Genomic DNA, 27,054 nt, shown 5'->3' with positions numbered 1-27,054 from the left:
TGAATGACTGTAGTCCCAGCTATTGGGGAGGCTGAGGCAAGAGGTTGCTTGAGCCCAGGAGTTTGAGGTTGCTGTAAGCTAGGCTGACACCAAGGCACTCTAGGCTGTGCAAGAGTGTCTGTCTCAAAGAAAGAAACAAAAAAACTTGTGCTTTCCAACTGCCCATGAAGACATTTGAAGACTGGGTCGCTCCCACCTGTGTCGGCCTCCCCCCTGCCCCATGACTCAGGCAGTTATAGTAACAGCCTTTAGGCCTGTGAATCTGTACCCCTGGCCCAGTCCACAGATGTGGAAACTGAGGCCCAGAGAGAAGCAATGTCCCTAAGGTGGAGCCTGGGCTGGATCTACACCCAGGCTGCCCACCTTGCATCTGTGCCCTTGAGTGCAACACTGGCCACTCCCCATCCTTCACCCCCACCACCAGGGACCGCCCTGCCTAGGGACACGCGGACCCTGTCAGGCTGCCAAGTGGGCTCAGCCCCCACCAGGCTCCTCCTGACCTCTGTTCTCCTGGAGCCTCCACCCTCTGCACTCCAGAGAACAGGTGCCCTGCTCTGGCCCAGAAGCAAACAGCCATGCACATAACCAACAACATGGCCAAATGGAAGGAAATTGTTCAAATCCTTTATTTGACTCGCAGCCGCTGCACACGCTCTATCGTATAAAAGGTGAAAGCTGCAACAAATCAAGTGCTGCAGGCAGTGCATGACGTGTAAATGAGGACGAGACAAAAATGCCACTTCTGTGCGGTTTGGGAGCAAATCAGGGTGGGCCAGGCCCAGGCCCAATATTACATTCACAGCTCGGGGTAAGTGCAAATGAACGGAATGTCCGGAGGGAGGGGAGGAGGGTGCGGGGTCCCTACTGCTCAGTCAGGAGGCTGCTCCCTCTGGGCACTGGTCTTGGAGGTGCCCATGGGTCCTGCGGTCTGGGGACCTGGCCCCGAGGTGATGAGCCACACCCAGCATCACCCCTCATCCCCTCCCCTGGTGTGCCCTCCCTCTCACCCCTGGGACACCTTTCCCATGCGGGGCAGAGGCACTGGGGAGCGAGCAGCCTGCCCACAGCGAACTCAAGTATGGAGAGGCAGGACGGGGAGTCTTTCTCCTGCAGGTCTCAACCTGGAAAGGGGCAGAACCTCAAAATAAAGTGTTAAGGCAATAAATAAAACTTCCCAGCTCGGGTGAAAACCCTCTAAGAGGAGTTGAGTCTGCTGGGCTGATGGGAACCCTGTGGCGTGGGGACATGGCTGCGGGGACAGATGCTAACTGGACTCCGCCAGCAGGACCGGCCGGCTCCACACCCCTGCAGGCTCCGAGCATTTGTGCGTTGAAGGCAAAGTGCCAGGCAAAGTTTCTTGTCCTACTGAGGGTTGGGGAGCTGGTCCAGCCACATACATCCTCTGACCTCCCCAACGTGGTCCCTGGCCTGAGGGACCCCTGGTCAGAGCCCTCAGCTCAGAGCCTAGCACCGCCCAGGGAGTTCCGGGCTCACAGAGGGAGGTGGAGGGGGACGGGCGTGCCCACCCCACCTCCTCTCGTCTTTGGTGGTGGCGGAGGTGGGAGAGGAAACAGTCTTTGGCAGGGTGAGGGAATGTTTGAAGGACAGCATCCTGGTTTGGTGCTTGGGTTTGTCAAGGGCCCAGTCCCTGAGCAGACATGAACACAAGGAGAAGGCCCACCTCTGTCCCACCTCGGGATGGCCCAGGCCTGCTGCCCACCAAAGCACCCCCCACTCTGGCTCTCTGGACTTCCAAACTCTCTAGAGAGGTGGCCCAGGTGGGGAGGCCACCAAGACTGGTGGGCCGGGTACCTGGATTCTGAGCTGTGCAGCCGTGAGTGGCTTCTAGCTCGGGACACCCTGGCCTTCACCACAGAGCTCTGGTGCCACCCTTCACCGCCACCCTCCCAGGCCCCTCGTGGGAAGCCCTGAGGTGATGGGAGGCAACGGGTTGGGGCCCACACCCAGGTCGCCCCAGCTCTGCCTACATCCATTCTCCACAACACCTTCCTCTCGCGCAGGCCCTGCTGGCCGCTGGCCCGGCCTCTGCTTCCCCAGGGACCGCTGAGGGCAGTCGGCGGGGCCCTAGGGGCTCCACGCCTCTCAACGGAAATCTGTCCCCTGGGCCTGGGGGCTTCCCAGATGATGGGGGTTGGGGCAAAGTCAGGACGAGTGCCCTTGGCCACCGCGGCTGGATGCCACCCCAAAAGGGAGGCGGCCGTCTCTGTGCCCCGCTACTGCAGCTCCCCCAGGGGCCCGTTCTCTCGGGGCAGCGCCCCATTCAGGCCAATGCTGCTGGCCACTGGGGCCCCCAAGTAGCCCAGCAGGATCTCGCTGCGGCGCCGGGACAGCTGCAGGATGTCGTCCGCCAGGGCCGGCACCGACGTGTAGCGCACGTTGTCCAGGTCGAACATGTCCCTCAGGTACTGCACAATCTGGTGCTGGGGGTACAGGGCTGGCATTGGGCCTGGCCCAAGCCCCTGTTGCCCCATAAAGTCCCCCAGACCCTCAAAGCCCCAACCCATCCTCAGACTCATCCCCTCCTGGGGCCTCCCCTGCACCCACCTGGGCCCCCACTGCACTCCTGGCATCGGCCAGGGCTCCCACGCCCGGGACAGGACAGGGCCGGGAAGAGTGGGAGCCACTGAGTTTACCTTGAAGAAAGCACAGACTTCGGCGAGCTGGGGCTTGGGTCCAAGGAAGCCAAAGGCTAGGACAGGGCTCACGTGCTCCGATACGGAGTAGAAATGGGAGATGAAGCCATCGGGCACCTGTGGTGGGCGGCAAGGCTAAGGGGCCAGCTGCGGCCCAGGGAGGGCGAGGACCACCAGGCTCTGGGGACCATATAAAGGAGAGGCTTTGGAGGTAGACCCTGCTGGTTCACATTCTTGCTAGATGACCCTGGGCAATGACTCAATTCAAAGACACCGTTTTCATGTCTACAGACAGGGTAACCACAGGGCTGCAGTGAGCACCAGGAGACCGTGGTGGGCTCAGCAGGAAGTGCCTGGAGCACAGGGCAGCGGCAGCAGCTGCACAGCCCAGATAGTGCAGCCATGGCCGCCTGGGAGCGCAGACAGGGCGGGCGGAAGGGCAAAGGGCAGAGGGGTGGTCTCTGCCTGCCCAGGGGCATCGTGCCCCCCAGCGAGACGCCTCCAGGGCATGCCCATGCCCCTCCTCCCTCCTCTTTCTCCCCCTGGGAGGGTGCCCTTTCCCCTATTCTGACTCCTCAGACATTTCTCGACAACCCCTCCTGTGCTGGCATTGGGGGAGCTCCTGGCTGAGGGAGAGGCGGCCCTGCCACGAGAGGTGAAAGGTGCCGGGGCTGAGCAAGGCCACTCACCATCAGCAGCCTCCTCTTGGCTTTGAGGACCGACCAGCAAGCAGTGGCCAGGGCCTAAAACAAAGATGGGCCCCCACCCTGGTGTCAGTACAGGCTAGGACCACGGACCCTCCCCCTCCACCCACCCAGGACCAAGCCCTTCTCCCCCACTCAGCCCCAGCAGGAAGATGGGGCTGGTGCCGGAGCTCTGCTGCTTCCTGCCCCGAAATTTGAATCCTGCCTCTAACCCTCACTGCTGTGTGTCCCTGGACTGGCCAGGGATCTTCTCTGAACCTGTTTCCTCCTCCATAAAATGGCCACGACACAGCACTCCCACCTCATCTGGAGGTTGTGGGAGCAGAGCGCGCCACCTGTAAGCGTCCCAGCAGAAGCCCCGGCCCGGGCAGCGCGGCTGCCGAGTATCCGTGTGCCCTGCACTGGGCTTGCTGCTGCTCTATGCCCTTTCGCTCTGTGTCTCCCCATTTTGACTTGACTTAATAGGATGCATTATAATTGGACAGAATTAATGCCAGCGCGGGATGAGCAGAAACCCCCTTCCTGGGGAGGCAGAAAACACAAACCATTGTGTTGGTTCTACGCCAGGGCTGAGGGCAGCAACGGAGCATCCTAGTGGCCTGTCCAGAGCAGGAGCCCATCCCCCAGGCCCAGCAGCCCCAGAGCTGGGGCAGGGGGCGGGTTGGGGGGCAGCCCTGGTGCCAGAGCTAGGGATGGGGGAGCGGGGCCAGGCGAGCACACAGGGTTACACGTGCATGCGTGTGTGGGATCCGGACGGTGACCCACCGTCTCCTTGAAGCTATCCGACAGCCAGCGGTTCCTCAGAACAGCGAGCACCGAGGACGGGGGATTCTCCAGGTCCTCGAAGGCGTCCATGAGGATGAAGTCAAGCACGATGTCGAAGAAGCTCATGCACACCACCTGCAAGAGGCGGACGCCTGTGCTGCGGGGCCCCACGGGGTCGGGGAGGGACACTGAGGGCCGGGGGTGGAGCATTTCTCCAGCCTGGGCCTGGGCCAGGGCAGGAACCAGGCACCTGAACCAGCAATGGAGCCCTCTCAGCTGCTCAGAACTGAGGTGGAGCTTGGCGTGGGAGCCCCCTCCCTGCTCATCGATCTCACATGCAAGGGAGCCCAGGACACCGGGGTTGCGCACAAACCAACTCACCCCGCGGCCCTCCAGCTCCAGCCGTGTGGTGGCCCAGGTCTCAGGCCGCAGGGCATAGCTCAGCATCTCCTCATAGCTCTCCAGGAAGCCCTTGGGGCTCTGTGGGGAGAAACACAGCCTGTCCTGGTCACAGCCCTAAGACCCAGCTGCACAAGATCCACAGGAACAGGCTGGCCTGCGGGTGGGGGACACGCATGCACGGCTGGGCTCTACCCCAGCAGCCACAGAGAAACCGAGACAAGCAAGCGTCTTCTGCCCACCACGATGAGCTTCTCCAGAGAGCCAGGGCACCAGCCACGTCCCAGGCTGGTTACGTATGCAGCGCTTACTGCCTTCCAGGAGGTCTCACTTTGGAGGGATGCATGAGAACGTGAGGTTTAGAGTCCAGCAGCCAAAGATTCAAATCTCTGTGGTGAAATGGGAGAAGCTACGGCCCCACCCTCATCAGGCCATTCTGGGGGAGCGGACGAGCTCGCGAATGTAATGCGATCAGTCCAGTCCTTGCACCTGAGCATTCCATGGTGCATGAGCGCCGGGTGTGCTGACTCACACTTGTAATCCCAGCACTTCGGGAGGCTGAGGCAGAGGATCATGTGAGCCCAGGAGTTTAAGACCAGCCTGGACAACAAAGCAAGACCCCATCTCCAGAAAAAATTTTAAAAATTAGCCAGGTGTGGTGGCACATGCCTGTAGTCCCAGCTACTCAGGAGGCTGAGGCAAGAGGATTGCTTGGGCTCAGGAGTTGGAGGTTACAGTGAGCTGTGATTGCGCCACTGCACTCCAGCCTGGGTAACAGAGTGAGGCCCTGTCTCAAAAAAAAAAAAAAAGCATGTGAGTGCTTGACTGCAAGGCAAGACTCTCTACACAGTCCTGCACTGTTCTTCATTCACTCAGAGGGACCCTGAGAGACAGCTGCGGCTCACGACACATTTGCAGATGTGGGTCTGCATTCACGGACGTGGAAAAGCAGTGAGTGTCAGGATCTGTGCTGAGCACTGAGCATGCATAGACTGGCTGCATTCTTACAGTCCTGTGACGGACTTCCACTATTATGCCCATCTGACACGTAGAAATACTGAGGCTCTGGGAGATCAGCGATGTTCCTGAGAGCCAGGCAGGTGGAGCCGACACAGAACATGCCTTTTATGAAGCACTGGAGGCAGAGGAGATGCCAAATGGACATTCGCCAAAATGTGAACAGAGTGGCAGCAGGTTCTACTTTGCTTGTGTTCTTTTGGCTTTTTTTTTTTTTGAGTCTCGCTTTGTTGCCCAGGCTAGAGTGAGTGCCGTGGCGTCAGCCTAGCTCACAGCAACCTCAAACTCCTGGGCTCAAGCGATCCTCCTGCCTCAGCCTCCCGAGTAGCTGGGACTACAGGCATGTGCCACCATGCCTGGCTAATTTTTTCCATATATTTTCAGTTGGCCAATTAATTTCTTTCTATTTATAGTAGAGACGGGGTCTTGCTCTTGCTCAGGCTGGTTTTGAACTCCTGACCTTGAGCAATCCGCCCGCCTCGGCCTCCCAGAGTGCTAGGATTACAGGCATGAGCCACCGCGCCCGGCCTGGCTTTTTTTTTTTTTACACAGTCTCACTCAGTTGCCCAGGCTAGAGTGACATGGCATCAGCCTAGCTCACAGCAACCTCAAATTCCTGAGCTTAGCAATCCTCCTGCCTCAGCCTCCCCAGTAGCTGGGACTACAGGCATGTGCCACCATGCCCGGCTAATTTTTTCCATTTATCTTTTAGTTGGGCAATTAATTTCTTTCTATTTTTAGTAGAGACAAGGTCTTGCTCCTGCACAGGCTGGTCTCCAACTACTGGCCTCAGGCAATCCTCCTGCCTCAGCCTCCCAAAATACTGGGAGATTAGAGGTGTGAGCTACCTCGCCTGGCCTATTGTTATTAAGTTTTTGTTTTTTTTGAGACAGAGTCTCCCTCTGTTGCCCAGGCTAGAGTGAGTGCTGTGGCATCAGCCTAGCTCACAGCAACCTCAAACTCCTGGGTTCAACCAATTCTCCTGCCTCAGCCTCCCGAGCAACTGGGACTATAGGCATGTGCCACCATGCCTGGCTAATTTTTTCTATATATATTAATTGGCCAATTAATTTCTTTCTGTTTTTAGTAGACACGGGGCCTCGCTCTTGCTCAGGCTGGTTTCAAACTCCTGACCTCGAGCAATCCACTTACCTGCCTTGGCCTCCCAGAGTGCTAGGTATTGTGATTAAGTTTTAGAGAAAATTTACTGGGATGACTTAGACTGTCCCTTTAATCTTCCTGAGCCTCAGTCTCCTCATTTGTAAACAGTGACAATGATGAAGATACCTGAGCCCATCTGACACCATCTCACAACATCTGGGACACGCCCAGGTACACAGAAAGAGAGTTGGTTTCAGGACCAGCCCAGTGACACAAAGTGAGAGAGGGACCCAGTGCTATAACCCCAGAGCCTGGTCACTTCCCATGGGGCCTGCACCTTCCCAGACCAGGCTGGGGACACAGGGATTGTCTTTTCATTCATTAAATCCTACAGATAATTTTTATACTCTTTTCTATGTGTATGTCACACTACAACTGTCTTTAAAAAGAAAAAGGGATTGAGGCACAGAGTCCTAAGTCCCAGCTACTCGGGAGGCTGAGGCAGCAGGATTGCTTGAGCCCAGGAGATTGAGGTTGCTGTGAGCTAGGCTGACACCACAGCACTTACCCTAGCCCAGGCGACAAAGCGAGACTCTGTCTCAAAAAAAAAAAAGGTTCAAACTCATTAAAGAAAAAAAAAAACAAAACACAAGTAGTCAAGAAACATGAAAAATTATTCAGCCTCACCAACAATAAGAACCATAAAGCATGTTAAAATAAGAAAGATTCAAAAGGTTACTAAATGGCCGGGTGCGGTGGCTCACACGTGTAATCCTAGCACTCTGGGAGGCCAAGGCGGGAGGATTGCTTGAGCTCAGGAGTTCGAGACCAGCCTGAGCAAGAGCGAGACCCCATCTCTACTATAAATAGAAAGAAATTAGCCAAAACAACTAAAAATAGAAAAAATTAGCTGGGCATGGTGGCGCATGCCTGTATTCCCAGCTACCCGGGAGGCTGACGCAGGAGGATCGCTTGAGCCCAGGAGTTGGAGGTTGCTGTGAGCGAGGCTGACACCATGGCACTCTAGCCCAGGTAAGAGAGGAAGACTCTGTCTCACACACACAAAAAAAGATCACTAATATCTGGTAGTGGCCAAGATGTGAGGAAACACTCACAGCGCTGGTGGCCGCGAGTTGTCATGGCCCTTCAGAGGGCCAGCTGGCAAGACCCGCCAAGTCTGGGCTCGGCCCACAGAAAACCTCACGAGTAGCTAAAGACAGCAGTGTGAAGGCCATTATGGCAGTGACGTCTGTGACAGTTAGAAATCAGACCCAGCCCAGATGTCCACCCGTCAGGGAACCAGATAAATAACCTGACATCTTCCACACCCCAGAATCTACAGGCAGTAAGAGCGACTCCTTGTACCGATGTGGCCGGATGGAACGGATATACTGTCACACCACAAAGCAAAGTGGCGTGACGGGAAGTAGGGCACAAAGGTTTGTACATTCGATAGCAATGTTCAAGGGCCAGAGGCTACAGGATGGAGTGGGAGGGACATCTATTGAACAGGACAGTGGCCGCCTCTGGCTGGGGGGGCTCGGGGATCCCTCTGTGGTTTGCATTTCATAATTGGGCTGTGTCCCCACCCCTGCTACCTTTTCAGCCTTGGTCATCAGGCCTGTCACCATCTGCCGGCCAACCTTCCCGAAGAAAAGCTGGTTACTCTTGTCTTCCAGAAGCCCCTAAGGAATGAGGAAGGGAGGGAGTGAGCTGCCGGGCACAGCAGTCCCCCAAAGCCCATGGACAGGGCAGTAAGATGGGCTGGGTAGGTGACCCACCCACCACGGAGGAGCCGGTGTGGGAGCAGCTCTGGCTGGGGACAGGGAAACCAAGTACATGTGCCACGGCTGTGGCCAGCCTGACCGCCCCTCGTCCCAGGCTCCATCCACCCCAAGGAGCTCCTGGACCACACCCACCTCAAAGGCCTGCCGCACGCAATGCAGCTTGGCCAGAAAGTCCTGGTCACTGTAGCAGCCCAGCAGCTCCGTCCTGAGGGAAGGACAGATATTGTCACACCACCGGTCCCTGCCCAGCAATGCCCCATGGGGTCAGGTGGTGCCCTGGGTGGGGAAGTGGGAGGCTCTGGCCCCAGCCCCGGCCCTGCCTGCCCAGCAGGGTGACCTCTGGTTGATGCCTGCCTCCCTCAAGGCCTCAGTCTCCTCCAAGCCAAAGGACGTGGCCTGAGGACATGTCAGCAGTCCTGGCACTGGGCACAGGGGTAGGTCTGGTCATGGGGCAGGCAACCAAGGGCTCTTTGCGGCCACAACCAGCCCTAAACCTTCACTAGCAAAGGACCAAATGACCAAACTGTCCCCACATCACAGAGCACCCAGGCAGAGTTGCCACCCATCTGGCGCCCCTTTATCCAAATCACCACAGCTGCAACCAAAACTTTCAGGCATTTCTGGTCAGTGAACTTTCAAATACACATACTTAAATCTGCAAGGCGTGATCAAAAAGCCAGGTTCTGAGCTTCCTACAGCACAGCGAGTTAACTGCAGATGGCTGAGAGGCCTGAGATAACCACAGACGAGGGAACTGTGGCTGAGAAGTTTGGCGACTTGTTCGGGGCCACACACGACAAATTGGCAGAACCTGGAGAGAATCCAGGTCGTCTGTCCCCAGAGCCCAGGTTCCTGACCTTGGCTGTGATGGGCTGTGTCCCGACATTGGGCTTAGGAACAGTGCCCCCTGTGCTTCTGTGGCTGGGCCCTCTGCGAACTTAGCCCAGGTATTAACTATTGTCATTGTATTAACTATGGAAATTCGTTACTGTTATTATTGACACTAGACTGCTGGTCGTGGTACTCAGGGCCACAGCAGGGGCGAGAGCTGTCATGGATGGGCTTGCTGCAGCCCCCAGGCAGCCTGGAATCACCCCAGCCAAGTCCTCACCAAGCGCTGCTCGCTCCCCCACCTCCCCAGGGGGCTGGGGCTCCCCCGCTGCTCCCTGCCCCGCCCCACTCACCTGAGGGTCCGGCAGGGCACTTTGCCCTCCTTCACCAGCTGCAGGGCCTCCTCATAGGCGGCAGCGGGTCTGGAGAGCGGGGTGGGGTAATCTCCCACCTGCAGGGACTCGAAGAGCTGGGGGAGGGTGCAGAGGAACCGTGTGAGCTGCGTCCCGTGGGGTAGGGCACCTGCCATCAGTCCCTGGCAAGGGCCCCTCCCACAGGGCATGTCAGACGGAACACTGGCCCGAGAGACAGCAGGCCCTGTGAAGTCCAGCTCTGGCCCGCAGCACCCCCATCTCCAGGGACCCTTCCCAAAGAGGCCACGTACTGGACACACGCCCATGTCCTCCCGCTCCGGGGAAGGACACCATGCCTGACACACGTGCTCGTGGCAGGAGACTAGCGGCAAGCAGCAGGCACGGTGTCTGCAGAAGGGAGCCGTCAGCATGTGCTGGAGCCTTTAAGGTTGGGACCTCCGCTCTGACCCACAGGACCTGCGACCCCCCATTTCTCAGGCCTCCCCGTTCCAGCAACTTCTCTGAGTCTCCAAGGAGCAGTACTCAGTAACCTCCAAATTCTGCTACCGCGGAAGGCAATGCCTTCTCTTTCCCATGACCTCGCACTTGCCCCCTGGTCTCCACCGGAGCCGAGGCCTCACCCCACGCCCAGCTGGGTCCCCCACGTCACCTCTGTGGCAGAGAAGAAGGAATCCTCCGAGGTCAGGCTGTCTTCATCATCCGCCCGCAGCCGCAGCGAGCCCTCGGTCAGGGGCAGCATGAGGGTCCTCTCTGGGGAGAGCGGCGGGAGGGCAGAGCTGAGCCCCCGCGGGAAGCCTGGGCGCAGAGCCGCGGCGGAGGCTCTGTCTGTCTGGGCCCGAGTGCCGACAGTGGCAAAGCTCCTTGCCGAGCGCGTCTGTGTGAGACGCGGGCTCACTGCCTCACACAATCGCCTCCGTCTGTCCTCACAGCCTCCTCAGGGGTGGGCAGCATTAGGTGTAGACACTAGGCTGCCAAGCGGACTCCCCTAGGGTCACACGGCCAGATCCGAGGCCTGATGGCCGTGGAGCACTGTGGGGGTAGGACTGCCATGCGGTGTGGCCCTGAGCAAGTCACTTCTCCTCCCTGCCAAGCTGAAACGTAGCCACTGATACGAAGGGCTCTAGGGAGTCCATGGGCCACTCGCTGGGTGTTCCCATCCCACTGGCTCCAGGGCTGAGGGGTCTGGACCTTTGAGGACACTTAGGAAAGGTCTGTTGGACCAATAAGCAAAGGCCACAGATCTGTGACAAGCTGTGAAGGCCCTACCAGCCAGCTCTGCCATGTGGGGAGCCCACAAGGGCCAGGATTCCTCTGACAGGCAAAGCCACGGTGGGGGTACATGGGGGGCTGCCAGGGGATGCGTGGCCTTAGCCAAGCTGCTCTGGTTCCCAGTGTCCCACTGCTAGCGCCGGGAAGCCTGACATCTGGGAGCCTAATAATGCCCCCGCAAGGGCTGAGTGCACCCAGGGAAGGGCCTGGGGGTGTCATTCGCCATGAGGGTGGCACACAGCAGGCCCACAGAGTACACTGGTGTCTGGCTGGACAACTTGTGACTCCCTCTCAGTGGTGTCACTTCACCTCGAGGGAGCCACAGCAGATGTCCATTCTTGGGCCCTTGACCTGCTTCGGCTCAACCTCCAGGTGAGTCACCCCATCCACCCACCGGGCTGAGCCTGCAGGGAATGGCCCAAAAGAGAGGCCTGGAAGAGACGTCAAGGAGACGTTGAGCTCCTGCCTGCCACATATAAGGGACTACCTCAGTTTCCCGCCCTGTGCACTGAGGTGCTAGACTGGATGATTCTGGTTTTCTGATGCACTATGGGAACCACGCCCTGGTTCTCTCACCTCTGCCCCATGTCTATTCCTCCGACCCTCGACCGCCGCCCCCCTGCTCCAGGCCCAGCTCACCAAGATCCAGCAGCGCACTGTCAGGGGGGAAGGTGGAGCCGAACTCCTCCTGCAGGTGGTAGGCCCGGCTCAGGAGGGACTCTAGCTTCTCCGCAAACTCCCTTCGCTGTGACTCCGGCTACGGGAAAAATAATGACCGTCAACCCAGAGCCTCCAAATTCCCCATACCGACAGCCCCTTCCCCCACCACTAACGGGGGCCCCAGGCCCCTGCAGAAAAGGGAGAAGGCTCTGGGGCGCAGCAGGCAAGTGCGCATGCTCCAGACCTTCCTGCCCAAGACAGGAACCACCAGCCACACGTGCTGATTGAGCACTTGAAACCCGGCTAGTCCCAGCTGAGATGTGCCATGAGTGTAAACACACAATTTCAAACACTTAACATCAAAAGGAAATGTAAAATATCTCAATAATATTTTATGTCAATTACATGCTGAAATGGTCATATTTGGGATATATCAACTTACATAAAGTACAACTGACTCCTGAAAAAAGTGTGGGGGTTAGGGGCACCAATGCCCCCACAGTTAATTTCTGCATACAACTTCTGATTCCCCCAAAAACTTCACTACAAGTAGCCTACTGTTGACCAGAAGCCTTACTGATAACAAAAAGTCAATTAACACATATTTTGTATATGTATTATATACTGTATACTTACAATAAAGCAAGCTAAAGAAAAGAAAATGTTATTAAGGGCTGAGCACAGTAGCTCACGCCTCTAATCCCAGCACTCTGGGAGGCTGAGGCAGGAGGATTGCTTGAGGTCAGGAGTTGAAGACCAGCCTGAGGCCAGGCATGGTGGCTCATGCCTGTAATCCTAGCACTCTGGGAGGCCAAGGCGGTGGATCGCTCAAGGTCAGGAGTTCAACACTAGCCTGAGCAAGAGTGAGACCCCCGTCTCTAATAAAAATAGAAAGAAATTAATTGGCAAAATAAAAAGACACATAGGTCGGGCGCAGTGGCTCACGCCTGTAATCCTAGCACTCTGGGAAGCCGAGGCGGGGGATTGCTCAAGGTCAGGAGTTCAAAACTAGCCTGAGCAAGAGCAAGACCCCGTCTCTATTATAAAAAAATAGAAAGAAATTAAGTGGCCAACTAATATATATAGAAAAAAATTAGCCGGGCATGGTGGCGCATGCCTGTAGTCCCAGCTACCTGGGAGGCTGAGGCAGCAGGACTGCTTGAGCCCAGGAGTTTGAGGTTGCTGTGAGCTAGGCTGATGCCATGGCACTCACTCTAGCCTGGGCAACAAAGCAAGACTCTGTCTCAAAAAATAAAAAAGAAGAAAATAAATAAAGAAAGAAAAATACATATAGAAAAAATTAGCCAGGCATGGTGGCGCATGCCTGTAGTCCCAGCTACTCGGGAGGCTGAGGCAGAAGGATTGCTTGAGCCCAGGAGTTTCAGGTTGTTGTGAGCTAGGCTGATGCCATGGCACTCTAGCCCAGGCAAGAGTGAGACTCTGTCTCAAAAAAAAAAAAAGGGGGGGGCTGGGCGCAGTGGCTCACACCTGTAATCCTAGCACTTTGGGAGGCCAAGACGGGCGGATTGCTCAAGGTCAAGAGTTCGAAACCAGCCTGAGCGAGACCCCGTCTCTACCAAAAGTAGAACGAAATTAAATGACCAACTAAAAATATATATACAAAAAATTAGCCGGGCATGGTGGCACATGCCTGTAGTCCCAGCTACTTGGGAGGCTGAGGCAGTAGGATCGCTGAGCCCAGGAGATTGAGGTTGCTGTGAGCCAGGCTGACGCCACGGCACTCACTCTAGCCTGGGCAACAAAGTGAGACTCTGTCTCAAAAAAAAAAAAAAAAGACCCATCTGAAAAAAATTATCCAGATGTGGTAGTACACGCCTGTAGTCCCAGGCGTGTCTGAGTAGCACTCGGGAGGCTGAGGCAGGAGGATTGCTTGAGCCCAGGAGTTTGAGGTTGCTGTGAGCTAGGCTGACGCCATAGCACTCTAGCCCAGGCAACAGAGTGAGACTCTGTATAGAATAAGAAAGAAAAAGAAAAGAAATTATAGCAACAGAAAAATGCCTGCAAGAATACAATGTAGTTACACCTGGGCTCACTCATACCTGTAACCCCAACACTTTAGCAGGGTAAAGTGGGAGGATCACTTGAGGCCAGGAATTCAAGACTAGCCTGGGAAACAAAGTGAGACCCCATCTCTACAAAATATTAAAAAATTAGCCAGGCACAGTGGTGCATGCCTATAGTCCAGCTACTCGGGAGGCTGAGGCAGCAGAATCGCTTGAGCCTAACAGTTTGAGGTTGCAGTGAGCTATGATTATGCCACTGTACTCCAGCTTGGGGGAAAGGGTGAGACCCTGTCTGTATAAACAAAAACCCAAAGTGGTTACACCTGGACAGAGGGTTAAAGGCATCAATGACACTGGTGGCAGATCATTTACTGACTACCCACTATGGGCCAGGCCTGAATATCTGGTCCTGGAGCCCCACCCAGAGCACCAGCACTCCCAGAGCCCGAGGGCCTGTGCCCTCTGGCACGCAACCATGAGCTACTTGATCAGGACTCTGGGCCCTTCCCCCTTCTCTATTTCTGTAGTTTTCACTATTTCATAGGGAATATTTAATTGCTTTCACAATAAGGACAACAACAGAAGTTCTGTAATTTTCAGATGTAGTTTTGGCAATAAATACACCTTGGGAAATAAGGCTGCCTCCCTCGGCGCCCCTTCCCTAGCGCACTCCTGCAGGCGCCGGCCTCTGCCCACACTCAGACAGGGCTCGGTGTAGCCCAGCGGGGGTGGAGGACAGGACACCTTCAACTTGTCACGGGCTGTGCCAGGCACGTCTTCACCCTTGTTCTGCAAAATGCTTCCCAGGCTCCCTGTTGACTGGCTCCCGGCCACAGGGAGACAAGGGTTGAGGAAGAAAGGCAGGTGGAGGGAGTGGACAGAGAAATCCCACATTGTTCAGCCTCAGACTGTATCCCACCCCCCAAAGTGGGCACATGCCCCGCTCGCTGGTCAGCCCCGTGCTGTAGTTCTAGTTCCTACAAGACAGCGCTGGCCTGAGCTCTGGGTTTACTCCCTGCTCCCACCTCTCCCCAGCTCCTCCCCCACCTGTGCAACCAACTCCTGGATGCAAGTCCCTCTGTTTGTAGTGCCTGAAGTTGTTCCCATTTCCTGGTTAGGACCTGGCTGATTCTCCACATATTGTCAAGCAGCCGAAGAGGGGGGGGGCCCCCACCTGACCTTGGGCCAGCAGAGCTCAGGGGAGTTTGGGCTTGTTTTCTATTTTTCCCCAATACAGAAAAGCATCAAGAATAAAACAAAAACAGTCCACAATATTGTCAACTATGTAAGCCCTACCCATAAGCAAATGCTCAAAATTATAAAAATCAAACAGAAAAGAAAGGTACCGAAAAGTAGAGAAAAGTTAAATAAAAGTCTTTTCCACCTTTCCCTCCAGACCTTCTCCCCATAGATACCTGTTAACAATTCCTATGTGTCCATCAAGAGAGAAATAATAATGCATGTATACACCAGCACTACCTATTAAGTGTACACACTTTTTGCGTCTCTAAAATTTAAACACAAGGGGCAGGCCGGGCGTGGTGGCTCACGCCTGTAATCCTAGCACTATGGGAGACCGAGGCAGGATGATCACTCAAGGTCAGGAGTTTGAGATCAGCCTGAGCAAGAGCGAGACCCTGTCTCTACTAAAAATAGAAAGAAATTAAATGGCCAACTAAAAATATATAGAAAAAATTAGCCAGACATGGTGGCACATGCCTGTAGTCCCAGCTACTCGGGAGGCTGAGGCAGGAGGATCCCTTGAGCCCAGGAGTCTGAGGTTACTGTGAGCTAGGCTGATACTACGGCACTCTAGCCCAGGCAACAGAGTGAGACTCTGTCTCAAAATAAAATAAAATAAACACAAGGGGCAGTGCTGTGCATGCTATTCTCTACCCTGCCTTTGTCACTCAGTTATACAGCCTAGAGATGACCCAGCTGTCCTCTCAGCTTTCCTTGTTCCTCTTAATAGCTGAAAAACTGATGGGCATTTAGTACCCAGTCTTTTATGTTTTTATGTTTTTTTAACTATTATACAACAATGCTTCAATAAGCATCCATCCTAGGATACATATACTTGGTGTGCTCTTTAAAAAAATTTATAATCTTGGCCGAGCACGGTGGCACACGCCTGTAATCCTAGCTAGTTTTACTTAATTTTTTTTTTTTTTTTTTTTGAGACAGAGTCCCACTCTGTCACCCAAGCTATAGTGCTGTGGCATCAGCCTAGCTCACAGCAACCTCAAACTTCTGGGCTCAGGCGATCTTCCTGCCTCAGCCTCCTGAGTAGCTGGGACTACAGGCATGCCCGGCTAATTTTTTCTATATATCTTTAGTTGGCCAAGTAATTTCTTTCTATTTTTAGCAGAGACGGGGTCTTGCTCTTGCTCAGGCTAGTCTCGAACTCCTGACCTCAAGCAATCCTCCCGCCTCAGCCTCCCAGAGTGCTGGGATTACAGGCGTGAGCCACCACATCCAGCCTGTTTTACTTAATTTAATAGCCTTGTAGGCTGGGCATGGTGGCTCACGCCTGTAATCCCAGCACTCTGGGAGGCCAAGGCGGGATGATCGTTTGAGCTCAAGAGTCAGGTGTTTGAAACCAGCCTGAGCAAAAGTGAGACCCTGTCTCTACTAAAAATAGAAAGAAATTAATTGGCCAACTAAAATTTTTAAAAATTAAAAAATAATAATAATAATAGCCTTGTAGAGGGAAACAGGGGATAAGAGGCTTGTTGGTAGCAGCAAGGGCTGGCCGCCCCTCTTCTACGCTACCAACCTTTTCCCATGGCAGGTGGGATGGGAAACACAGGGGAAGACCACCTACCTCAGAGAGTGGCTCTGAAGCAGTCTCCGGGTTCCTGAGGCTGTCCCCTGGGGTGGGCGTGCTGTCCCCTCTCTGCCCCACGCTCAGCGCCTGCTCCCACTTTTGCAGAGCCTCCTCGAACAGCTCCATGCCTGAGCACAGGCAGGGAGAGAAGAGAGTCAGGTCCCCCAGTCTCACTCAAGAGGAGGCTCAGAATGCAGAGGGCCCTGAAGGACAGGATCATGTATCAGGGGCTCGATCACTTTTTCAGGGCTGGTAGTTTTTAGGCCTTCATTCAGACCAGATTTGTTCCTGGACACTGTCCCCTGTTCAGAAATGGCTAAAAGCACTGAGTAAGGGGTTTAGGGCAGAACGGGGTGTGTGTGTGTGTGTGTGTGTGCGTGTGCGTGTGTGGTGGGGGAGGGTGCAAAGCACCATCCAGAGAAGTGACCTGAGCTCAGGCACCCAGGAGGAGGCCGTTCCTGCCACCCGCCCTGCCCCTGAGGCCGGGTGCCTCCTGCCCGCACCTTGCATGTAGAGGCTCTCGGCGTTGCCCTCGCTGGTCAAGGACTCGTCCATCCCTCTGGCATCCCATGGTCCCGGGCACACAGCCGTGGGGCTGGAAGAGTTTGCAGCCACCATCTGGGCACAGATCGGTGCAAAGACAAAGAGTGAAGCCATCCCTGATTCTCTGTAGGACCTCCTGAGACCTCCCCACTGCCCGACCATGTGCCTCATGCCCTCTCCACGTGCCATCCCTGTGCTAGCCCTGGCCACAGAGGCCACACCCTAAGGACTGCCGGGACCCACAAACTCCAAGTGCCCATGCCTCACGGAAGAAACACCAAAGCCGATGCCAGGCCAGGAAGCAGCAGCCTCCTACAAACCCGCCCTGAGCCCCTCTCCTGGCCAGAGTTCTCTGTTCCAGCTGTGAGGCTCCTCTACAGGTCGGAGAAGGGAGACAGAGAGCTCGCATCATGTGCGGGCCGGGCAGGGCCCTGGCCGTCACCCACGCCTCTCATTCACCATCGACCACGCTGTGGGCTCTTCTAGAACAAGAACCAACTCTCGCTTGCCCCTGTGTCCCCAGGGCAGGGTGTGGCTCAGAGCTGGGACTCAGTGCTTGCTGAATGAACTAATGACTAGATGAATGAATGAACTGAAAGCCACTCCCCAGGAAAAGACAATCTTCTCTGAGTCACACTTATCTCCACGTCCCCAGCGCCCAGCAGAGGCCCTGGCACAACGCAGGGGCGTCGAGCGAATGAATATGTACTCTCACAGACACGTGACTTCCCCAAGAGACCATCAGTGAGTGTCTCTCCTCTGCCCCATCCACCTTGCTCCCCCCATGCCCGGCACAGGGAGGAATCAGTGACCATCTCCGAGAGCCTGCGTGGACGGATGAGTGAATGAGAACAAAGGAACGAACGAAGCCTCTTCTCCGCTCTCCCTACCAGTCCATAAGCCTCCCGAGGGCAGAGTCCTCAGAGGGCTGGGCTGGGTGCCCTGCTCCCCGCAGCTCACCGAGGCCACGCTGTGGGGGGAGCCCGAGTGCTTGCTGGGCTCGATGGAGGAAATGCCGCTGAGCGTGTCATTGCTCTTGCTGCTGGGGCTCTGCACCCTCCGGCTGGAGTAGCCTGTGGGGACAACGGAGGGCGGGGCCATGCAGATGTTTCGTCTGGCCATTGTACAGATGCCCCAGCCACCCCCCTTCCTCCTTATCTGGGAACCTAGCCTAAGTCAGGGTAACGGCAGAGCCCCCCGAGTGCGTGCACAGAGCCCCTCCTTACTGTCCTGCTCACTGCCACATCCCTGACACCCAACACAAGGCCGGGTCCAGAAGAAGGACCCAGATCTGCCAGATGAGCAGAGAATGAGGTCCAGCTACTTCTTTGCCTTCTTAGCCTCTCTGCGTGGCTGAGTAGCTGGTTTCGGATTCTCCTTCCAAAAGAGATTTGAGGCAACAATTTTTTTTTTTTTTTTTTTGAGACAGTCTCACTCTGTTGCCCAGACTAGAGTGACGTGGCATCAGCGTAGCTCACAGCAACCTCAAACTCCTGGACTCAAGCAATACGCCTGCCTCAGCCTCCCAAGTAGCTGGGACTCCAGGCATGTGCCACCATGCCTGGCTAATTTTTTCTATATATTTTTAATTGGCCAATTAATTTCTTTCTATTTTTATAGTAGAGACAGGGTCTCGCCCTTGCTCAGACTAGTTTCAACCTCCTGACCTCGAACGATCCACCCACCTGGGCCTCCCAGAGTGCTAAGATTACAGGCGTGAGCCACCATGCCCGGCCAAGGCAACAATTTTTAAAAAAACACAAAAGAGGCCAGGCGCGGTGGCTCAGGCCTGTAATCCTAGCACTCTAGGAGGCTGAGGCGGGCAGATTGCTCGAGGTCAGGAGCTCAAAACCAGCCTAAGCAACAGTGAGACCCCATCTCTACTAAAAATAGAAAGAAATCAATTGGCCAACTAATATATATGGAAAAAATTAGCTGGGCATGGTGGTGCATGCCTGTAGTCCCAGCTACTCGGGAGGCTGAGGCAGCAGGATTGCTTCAGCCCAGGAGTTTGAGGTTGCTGTGAGCTAGGCTGACGCCACGGCACTCACTCTAGCCTGGGCAACAAAGCAAGACTCTGTCTCAAAAAAAAAACAAAAAACAAAACACAAAAGAGAGCCAGGCAAGGTGGCTCACGCCTGTAATCCCAGCACTTTGGGAGTTTGAGGCGGGAGGATCACTTGGGGCCAGGAGTTCAAGACCCCCCTGGGCAACATGGTAAGATCTCATCTCTACAAAAAATAATTTAAAACACTGGTCAGGCATGGTGGTGCATGCCTGTAGTCCCAGCTGCTCAGGACGCTGGGGTGGGAGGATTCCTTGAGCCCAGGAATTTGAGGATACAGTGAGCTATGATTACACCACTGCACTCCACCATGGGCAACACACTGAGACCCTATTTAAAGAAAATTTTATTAATTATGGCCAGATGTGGTGGCTCACACTTTGTAATTGGAGCATATTGAGGAGGAAGGATCTCTTCAGGCCAGGAGTTTGAGACCAACCTGGGTAACATAACAAGACCCCAGCTCTACACAAAAAAAGTTTTTTTAAATACACAAAAGATTTCTTTTTTGAGACAGAGTCTCACTCTGTTGCCTGGGCTAGAGGGCTGTGGTGTCAGCCTAGCGCACGACAACCTCAAACTCCTGGACTTCAGCAATCCTTCTCTCTCAGCCTCCCAAGTAGCTGGCACTACAGGCATGCACCACCATGCCTGGCTAATTTTTTCTATATATTTTTAGTTGGCTATTAATTTCTTTCTACTTATAGTAGAGACGGGGTCTGCTCTTGCTCAGGCTGGTTTATTTATTTATTTAGAGACAGAGTCTCACTTTGTTGCCCAGGCTAGAGTGAGTGCCATGGTCCAGGCTAGAGTGAGTGCCGTGGCATCAGCCTAGCTCACAGCAACCTCAAACTCCTGGGCTCAAGTGATCCTGCTGCCTCAGCCTCCCGAGTAGCTGGGACTACAGGCATGTGCCACCATGCCCAGCTAATTTTTTGTATATATATTAGTTTGCCAATTAATTTCTTTCTATTTATAGTAGAGACTGGGTCTCATTCTTGCTCAGGCTGGTTTCAAACTCCTGACCTTGAGCAATCCCCCACCCCCCTCGGCCTCCCAGAGTGCTAGGATTACAGGGGTGAGCCACAGGGCCAGGCCGAGACTTTTGCTTCTTAAAACAAGTTTCTCCCAAGACAAGAGCCCGGCAAGGCAAGAACTCCTTGCCTTGGAAAGAAACTGAGACAATATCCAATGTGGTACACACTGGGTGTCTGCATCACAAGATTAACAGGAACTGTAAGAGTTTTTTAAAACCACATCAGCAGCCACAAAACAGATAGGTGGCAGCCAGGAGTGGGGGCAGAAGAGAGGGGCTGATGACAAAGGGACAAGATGGGACTTAGCAGGTGATAGAATGGTTCTTTATTATGTGGGTGGTTATATGACTACCTGTGTGTCAAAGCTCATAGAGCTGTACACTAAAAAGTATGACTTACTGTATACAAATTAAACCTTAATTTCTAAAAAAGAAGGGGTTAAAAGAAATGCTGCGTGGTTCAAGAACTACATGGCCCTTCCATTCCTTAGCCTAGGAGAACGTCATTCCGCGGAATGAGGAGCCTCATTCCATGGACCTGGATGCCCCCAAAGGGTGCTCAGATAATGAGAACAACCAGAGCCACCACCACCCCCTGGGCATCCAGCTGCACCACCCACCAAATCCTTACAATGACTCAAGGAAGGGAGTTGTACTGTCATCCTGTTCCCAGATGAGGGGAACTTGGCTCTGAGACAGGAAGTCACTAGCCCAAGATCCCACAGTTAATAGTGGCCCAGCTGGGACGTGACCCAGGTCAGGCCCATACCCCCACCTCACACCTACCTTTCTTCACTGAAGAGACCTTCCTGGCCATGAGGATAGGGAGGGGCACTGTGCCCAGCTGCTCACCTCCCCTCTCAGAGCCAACCTGCTTCTTCCTCCGTCGACGTCTCTTCAGCTGGTGGGCAGCCAGGGCCAAGGCCACAGTCCCCAGGGCTGTGGCAAAGAGGACCTTGCGCAGGCCTGGTGTCAATCGCAGCTGGGAGAATGCAGACTGCAGGAAAGAGAGAGGCAGCCAGGTCACATCTCCCGAGGGAGGGCCCGAGGCGGCAGAGCTGCCCGGAGAGCACGCAGGGTGCAGGACACACATTGCGTGCTCAGAGTACATCTGCTGACCAGAGGCATGATTGAAGGCAGCCATCTCTAGAGATGGAACCTGACCAGCCTCTCTGAAATACGCACCTCAGAGATATTAAGACAGCAAAATGCCTATGCCCAGGCGACGAGCTGGGGTGCAGCAGGGTCCCTAGCACCGCTGCTCATGATTACAACAGCTGCAGTAAGCAGGCGCCTGCTGTGCCAGGCGCTACACTAGGACTTGACAAAGAGACAGAAATTGAACCCAGGTCTGCTGACCCCGATTTCTTAACAACTCTTTGAGGACAATGACATTCACTCCACCCAACCACCTCCTCTGCCCACTGGACTGGGTGCCCCTTGGGTGGGACTGCACCCCATGGGGCAGAGCTTTAGGAAGTATCAAGAGTCCCAGTCAGCTGGAAACATTTGAGGTTGTCAGGGAAGACATTACTGACCCCTTTTACAGACTGAGAAACTGAGGTCAAGAGTTCACATAGTCTTAGGGCGAAGACCAGGTTCAGGCCTCAAGACTCCTAAACCAGTCCTTACTCTGCTCAAAGAAACACCAGATGTCTGGGACAGCAATAATGAGGGCATGGCTTTCCTGGACAATGAGAGACCCTGCCTTGAGTATCTCAGTGTTTCATGGACCAGAGGGGTAAAGAGCAGGATCAAAGCCTGTCTCAATCCTCACCTGCCCAAACGTTGTATATAGGAACACAGGGATCTCGGCCACCGTCATGGCCAAGGCCTGGATCATGGACATGCCCTCGGTCCTCCTGAACGCCATGGCAGGGCCAGCACCCCAGGCAAGATCCCCTGGGCCAAGAGCTTCCAAGGAGAATGTCTTCAACTGGTTGCTGGCTGGGTCCCGGGCACCATCCACACCGCGGAAGGACAGGGACACACATACCAGAGAGTCCCTCCACCAAGCTAAAAGACAGAAACAGATACAGAACATGAGCATGTAAGCACACAGAAATGCACACGAGTGCCCTTGGGCGATAAGGCAAGAGCAACGCCTACCTATGGAATACCAGACCTAGAATCAAGCCCCGCCCTTCACACCCACCAGCAGGCCAGCGGCCGAATGCCCCACAGACCCTCTACCCACCATGAGCCCTGGGAGTGGAAACAGTTCTGGCTTGCTGGCCCAAGAAGATGCAGGGCCTGGGAGATAGATAGGTCACTCTCAAACTTGGGGCTTTATGTCACATTTTCTCAACCTTTTTAAACCAATGGGCCATTTGCTACACAAAAATCTCAGGCCCCAGACTGAGAATCCTTTTTTTTTTTCACCTCCCACAAAGCTAAGAATGTTTTATTTCCTGTGGACTGTATTATGAAAACAGCAGTGCATTTCCCCAGATAATAATAGCTACTATGCTTTATCTGTGTATTTCATGTTGAGTTCTTTACATACATTTTCTCACTGAATCATTACAATTCTGTGAAGTAGATGCCTTCCTCCCTAGCCCTACCCCCAATTTCCAGTGAGGAAACTGAGTCTCCGGGAAGCTGTCAGGAGTCCACAGTGACACAGCTGGAATGCCGGGGGTGGGGTGAGGATTTGGACCAAAGTTTATCGGACTCTAGACTCTGTGCTCAATGCAACCCTTTGGCAACATTTGACACAGAGCAAGAAGCAGCAGTCCCAGCAGAACCCTCGAGCACAAGGGAAGCGCACCAACCCCATACTCCATTGCCCCATTCCAAGGCCAGGGAATAAGTGGCTTGATCACACATAGCCCAGACCCCAAGACCCTGCAGGGTGCTCCCCAACTGCCAGCACCAAGCCTAAGGATGGCTTCAAGGTCTCCTGGGACCTCAAGTGGAAGGAACATGCAGGCCAGGACAGACCCTGTCTTCCTGGGATGGCAGCCAAAGTCACTGAGCCAGCACAAGAAACAGTTTATCCCTAGTGAGTGGGAAGGACAAAGGATCCTATCAGTCTAGCTCTAGGGCTGGGGTGGGTGTGTGAGAGGAGGGGCAGGCAGAGTAATGATCTGGGCCTAAGGGAACTGCCATGTTGTCAGGACTAGGAGACATGGTGCCAGGGGGCTACGAATTGAGCTACATGACCTCCAGTGGTCAGGGCCCGAGTCAATACTGTGAGTCACTCCCCCCAACCCAGCCCAGCTCAGGCTTCAGAATGAGGGAAGACAAGAACTTCAGAGGATCAGCAGCTACTATTTCCCAAGCACTTACTCTAGGCCAGACTTGGAACGAGCTCTTAAAGGTTTTCAGTCTAGCCACTCACAGAACCCTCACGATGACCCATGTTTATCTCACGGATGGGGAAACCACATGGCTCTGAGAGTGGAGCAACCTGCCCGAGGTCACTGAGCAAGTGGCCAAGCTAGGATGTGACCCCAGCTCTGGGGGATCCCAAGGCTCTACAGTGTTTCCCAGCCGCTGCCTACAACTGCCACTGTTCCCTCCCAGACACACCTGCAGGACTTCTGGGCCCCCACACGAGAAGCCCAGGTGGGGTTACAAAGATGAGCCTGGACACATGCTTCAAGAGAGAGACAGGGCTGGTAGAGGGGTACTGAGGCCTGGTGTTAACAGGACAGTCCAAGGCATCCCCTGCTGTCTTCACTGAGAGGAAGAGTGGCAGGTGTGAGGCAACACCATCAGCCCCGAAGACTGTTTCACTCCAAAGATGGATCCAAATCCAGCCCACCCACACCCTGTCCGTCCTCCTGGCATGACCCAGGGTCTCCACCTCTTCCCCAAAATAAAAGCCTATGGCATATTTTCTCTTTCAAGGAAAAAAAAAAAGCCTATGGCAATGCTCCCCACCAAGCAGTCACTTCCAATGCAGTGCAGGGCCTGGCCCCACCTGAGCAGCCACTTCTCCTGCCCTACAACTTCAAGTGGACACCTCCTCACACCCCCACCACGACATTTACAACCTGTGCATTTACAACTCTCAGCTTGGATGCCCAAGCTTTCCATCCCAGACAATCCTCCCCGTCCCTGGATGACCCAACTAATGACTGTGGCCTGAGCACACCCTCGTTTCTCCTTGACCCCAGCAATGTCCCCGGCCAGGCACTTCCCTAGGCCTTCGCTGCTCAGTCGCCTGTTCATCCCATCCTAGACACCTCACCTGTCCCACTCGCCAGGCACTGGGCATTCCCGCAAGTTGCTCATTCCACCCCTGACATCTCCTTGCGCAGCCCCGGGTCAGGCCCCTTCATCTCTTGCCCCATCCCCTAACATCCTAGAGGATCACCCAAGTACCCTCTGACACCACCCACAGCCGGCACACCTGCTCCTTCCATCCCGGCTACTTTCCCAGCCCGGGTTCGGGTACCTGCGCCCCTGCTCCAAGCCTCGCAACGTTCCAGGCCGGGGCATCTGCTCCCGGACCCACGTACCTTCTCGTTCTACCCCCAAGAAAGGCATCCTCGCGCGCCGCCCTCAGCCCGGGCAGCTACTCATTCGAACCCAGGCACTTTCCGGTTCCAGCTGAGCTCGGACACCTGCGCCCGCCCAGTCCTCTGCGCAAACCTCAGACCCAGGCCCCGCCGCCGGGGGGGCTCAGCCCCGGCCGCCACTCACCCGGGATCCCATAGCTGCGGAAGGACAGCGTCTCCTTCCCCCGCGTCCGCGCAACCAAACCCATGGCCGCCGGGGGGCGTGGCCTCGCGCCGGGCCTACCCTTCTCCGGCCAATAAGCGTCGCCAAACCGCTCCAGGCCTCTACCGCCTCTGGCTAATCCGTCTGGCCACGTGACCAAGCTGTCCCGCCTCCTAGTGCGGTTGAGGTGCGGAAGTGGTCTCTCATCTTCTACGATTGGCCATGGGGATTAGATTGACACGAGCGTCTGAGTAGGGCGGGGCCGCCCTTAAAGAGGCTGAGGCGGAGCAGTCAGGCCTCCAAGGGGCTTTCGGAAAGGAATCTCCGCAGTGTGTACCGTCACCTTTGCCTCCCCTGCCCCTAACAGTCCCCACTCGGACAAATCCTTCCCGCTCTCCAAGCGCCCAGTTTCAGATGCCTCCACCTCTGACTTCCCACGGCATCCTCTCAAACAGTTGCCATTCTCCTCCGTGTTCTGGAGTTGGCGACAGCGCCGGGTCGCCCCGACCAGACATTGTTTCGCGAAGAGCCCGAGTCCAGGGTGTTCGAGTCTGACCACCGAGCTGTGCCCGACACCGAATACTGGGCTTAGGATAGGGGAGACATGAGGTGGAATCAAGTTCTGCCACTTCAGCTCTCTGGAGCTCACCCTGCTGCAAGGTGAGGGTGCGACGGTGTGGCAGCCCTTTCAGAACTGCAAAAGGCTGGGCACAACTGCGTTTTACAATTATACTTGCCGTAAAGTCACTGAGAAAAGAAAAGTCTCTCAGAGCAGTCTGAACTATGTGAGTTATGAAAAACTTATGCCCAGAGAAACAGGGCTATGGGACTTCAGTCACACTCCTGTGCCAAGGGACAATTGTTTAAAGGCATTTTGTTCCTGGCTAGCTGCCTCTTCCCTTATGTTTGTGTTCCTGGAATTTGTTGTTTTTGTTTTTTAATTAGAGACAGGGTCTTGCTCTGTTGCTGAGCCTGTCATGGGCTCAGGACATTTTGGCTGTTGCTTCTATTTTTTTTTCCCCCCCTATGGAATATTTTGAATATTGATGGCTGTTGCTTTTAGAAAAACTGCAATAGCCAAGTGGAAAGGTGGCTAAATAGGTGAATATTTGAACTGGTATAGCTATTAGATCAGCGCTAGCTAGCACCTACTGTTGCATTCTGTGTCCCCTTTACCCTGGGACCCATCACCTGATATGTTGTATATTTATTTGTCTGTCCATGAGGGAAGGAGCCCTCATTTTGTTCACTGCTGCATCCCTGGCGCCTATCACAGTGCCTGGCACATAAGAGGTACTCAACGTGGGTTACTGAATTAATGAGTGAGTGAACATAGGACTATATTCATATACGCTTGTTGGAAAGGATATGGCTGGATGCTGGTTAAATGAATGATATGGTCAGCTTTAGACAGTTACTGGTAAATAAGTCAATGATCAACACAGACAAATAGAAACACATAATGAACACATAGAAACACAAAGAGAAACACAGAGTTGATGGATTCCAGGTATGAGAATGACAAGAAAGTCTATGACTCCATAAACATAAATCACCAGTGGTTCTAAATTGGTCTGTGGTTCTGACATTAAATCACCTGAGAGCTTTCAAAAATCCTACCTGCCTGGCCACTACTTGCACTGAGAGAACCAGGGTTGGGAGAGGGAGGAGGATTTTGAACAAGCACCCGGTGACTTGAAGCTCACCCTGCACAGAAGGCTGGAATAGGTGCTGGAGAACTGGGGTAAGTATAGGGAGATGAACAAAGCCAGGGAGGAGCAGTTACCAGCTCAGGAGCAGAGCTAGGGGTGGGGCGAGGAAGGCTAGAAGTGGAGAGCAAGGAGAGGTGAAAACCAGTAAAAAAAAGTCCCCTCCCAAGCCACAAGGGAAGGGGGGGTGGGCTGGAAGTCTCCACAGATCATCCCTAGCATGTTTAGGGCTCTGAAGAGCTGGGTTCAAGGTCAGCACATGTCTGTACCCCCAAGGCAGCTCATTCCTTCCACTCTGACACTGACCTCCTCCTCTGCCCAGACCCAGAATCCCTTTCCTGCCCCTGACCCTTCTGCAAACCCTCCCCCAACTTTGGGAAGCCAAAGGGCTTCCCAGGGTGACAAACAGCCCTTCCAGTAGCAGAGGGTGCATCCACAGCTAGCCTGTCTCAGGCTCAGTTGTGTCACCAGGGTCAGGGGGAGAAGTATAGGGAGAGAGGTCAGGGAGGGAGCCCCAGGGAAACAGAGGCAGAGAAGCTGAGAGAGGAGGAAGAAGGGTGCAGATAAAGGGAGAAGGAGCTGAAGTGGCACAAACAGGGAGAGGCAGGGGGACATGGG

General features: G+C 54.6%; 1 protein-coding gene across 2 annotated transcripts; it reads right to left on the bottom strand.

Moving 5' to 3' along the window:
* Positions 1-602: 602 nt before the first annotated feature.
* Positions 603-24,929, bottom strand: MIGA2 (mitoguardin 2). 2 transcript variants are annotated; one of them, XM_012772184.3, is made up of 16 exons: positions 24,710-24,929; positions 21,834-22,072; positions 20,843-21,053; positions 17,916-18,028; positions 16,916-17,030; positions 16,410-16,540; positions 11,541-11,658; positions 10,282-10,382; positions 9,612-9,727; positions 8,560-8,632; positions 8,239-8,325; positions 4,505-4,603; positions 4,124-4,258; positions 3,344-3,397; positions 2,655-2,771; positions 603-2,441 (listed from the first exon to the last, which is right to left on the bottom strand). In XM_012772184.3, exons 1-16 carry the CDS (start codon positions 24,771-24,773, stop codon positions 2,235-2,237), a joined length of 1,980 nt encoding a protein of 659 aa, XP_012627638.1. In that variant the 5' UTR covers positions 24,774-24,929; the 3' UTR covers positions 603-2,234. The 2 variants fall into 2 exon arrangements, with proteins under 2 accessions (XP_012627638.1, XP_012627640.1); XM_012772186.3 differs by lacking the exon at positions 24,710-24,929 and adding an exon at positions 24,526-24,659.
* Between the last annotated feature and the right edge of the window lie 2,125 nt (positions 24,930-27,054).

This window comes from Microcebus murinus, chromosome 12 (genome assembly GCF_040939455.1).
Source record: "Microcebus murinus isolate Inina chromosome 12, M.murinus_Inina_mat1.0, whole genome shotgun sequence".
Classification (NCBI taxonomy): Eukaryota; Metazoa; Chordata; class Mammalia; order Primates; family Cheirogaleidae; genus Microcebus; species Microcebus murinus.
The sequence above is the reverse complement of the archived record's forward strand: the minus strand, read 5'-3'. Positions and strand labels throughout refer to the sequence as shown.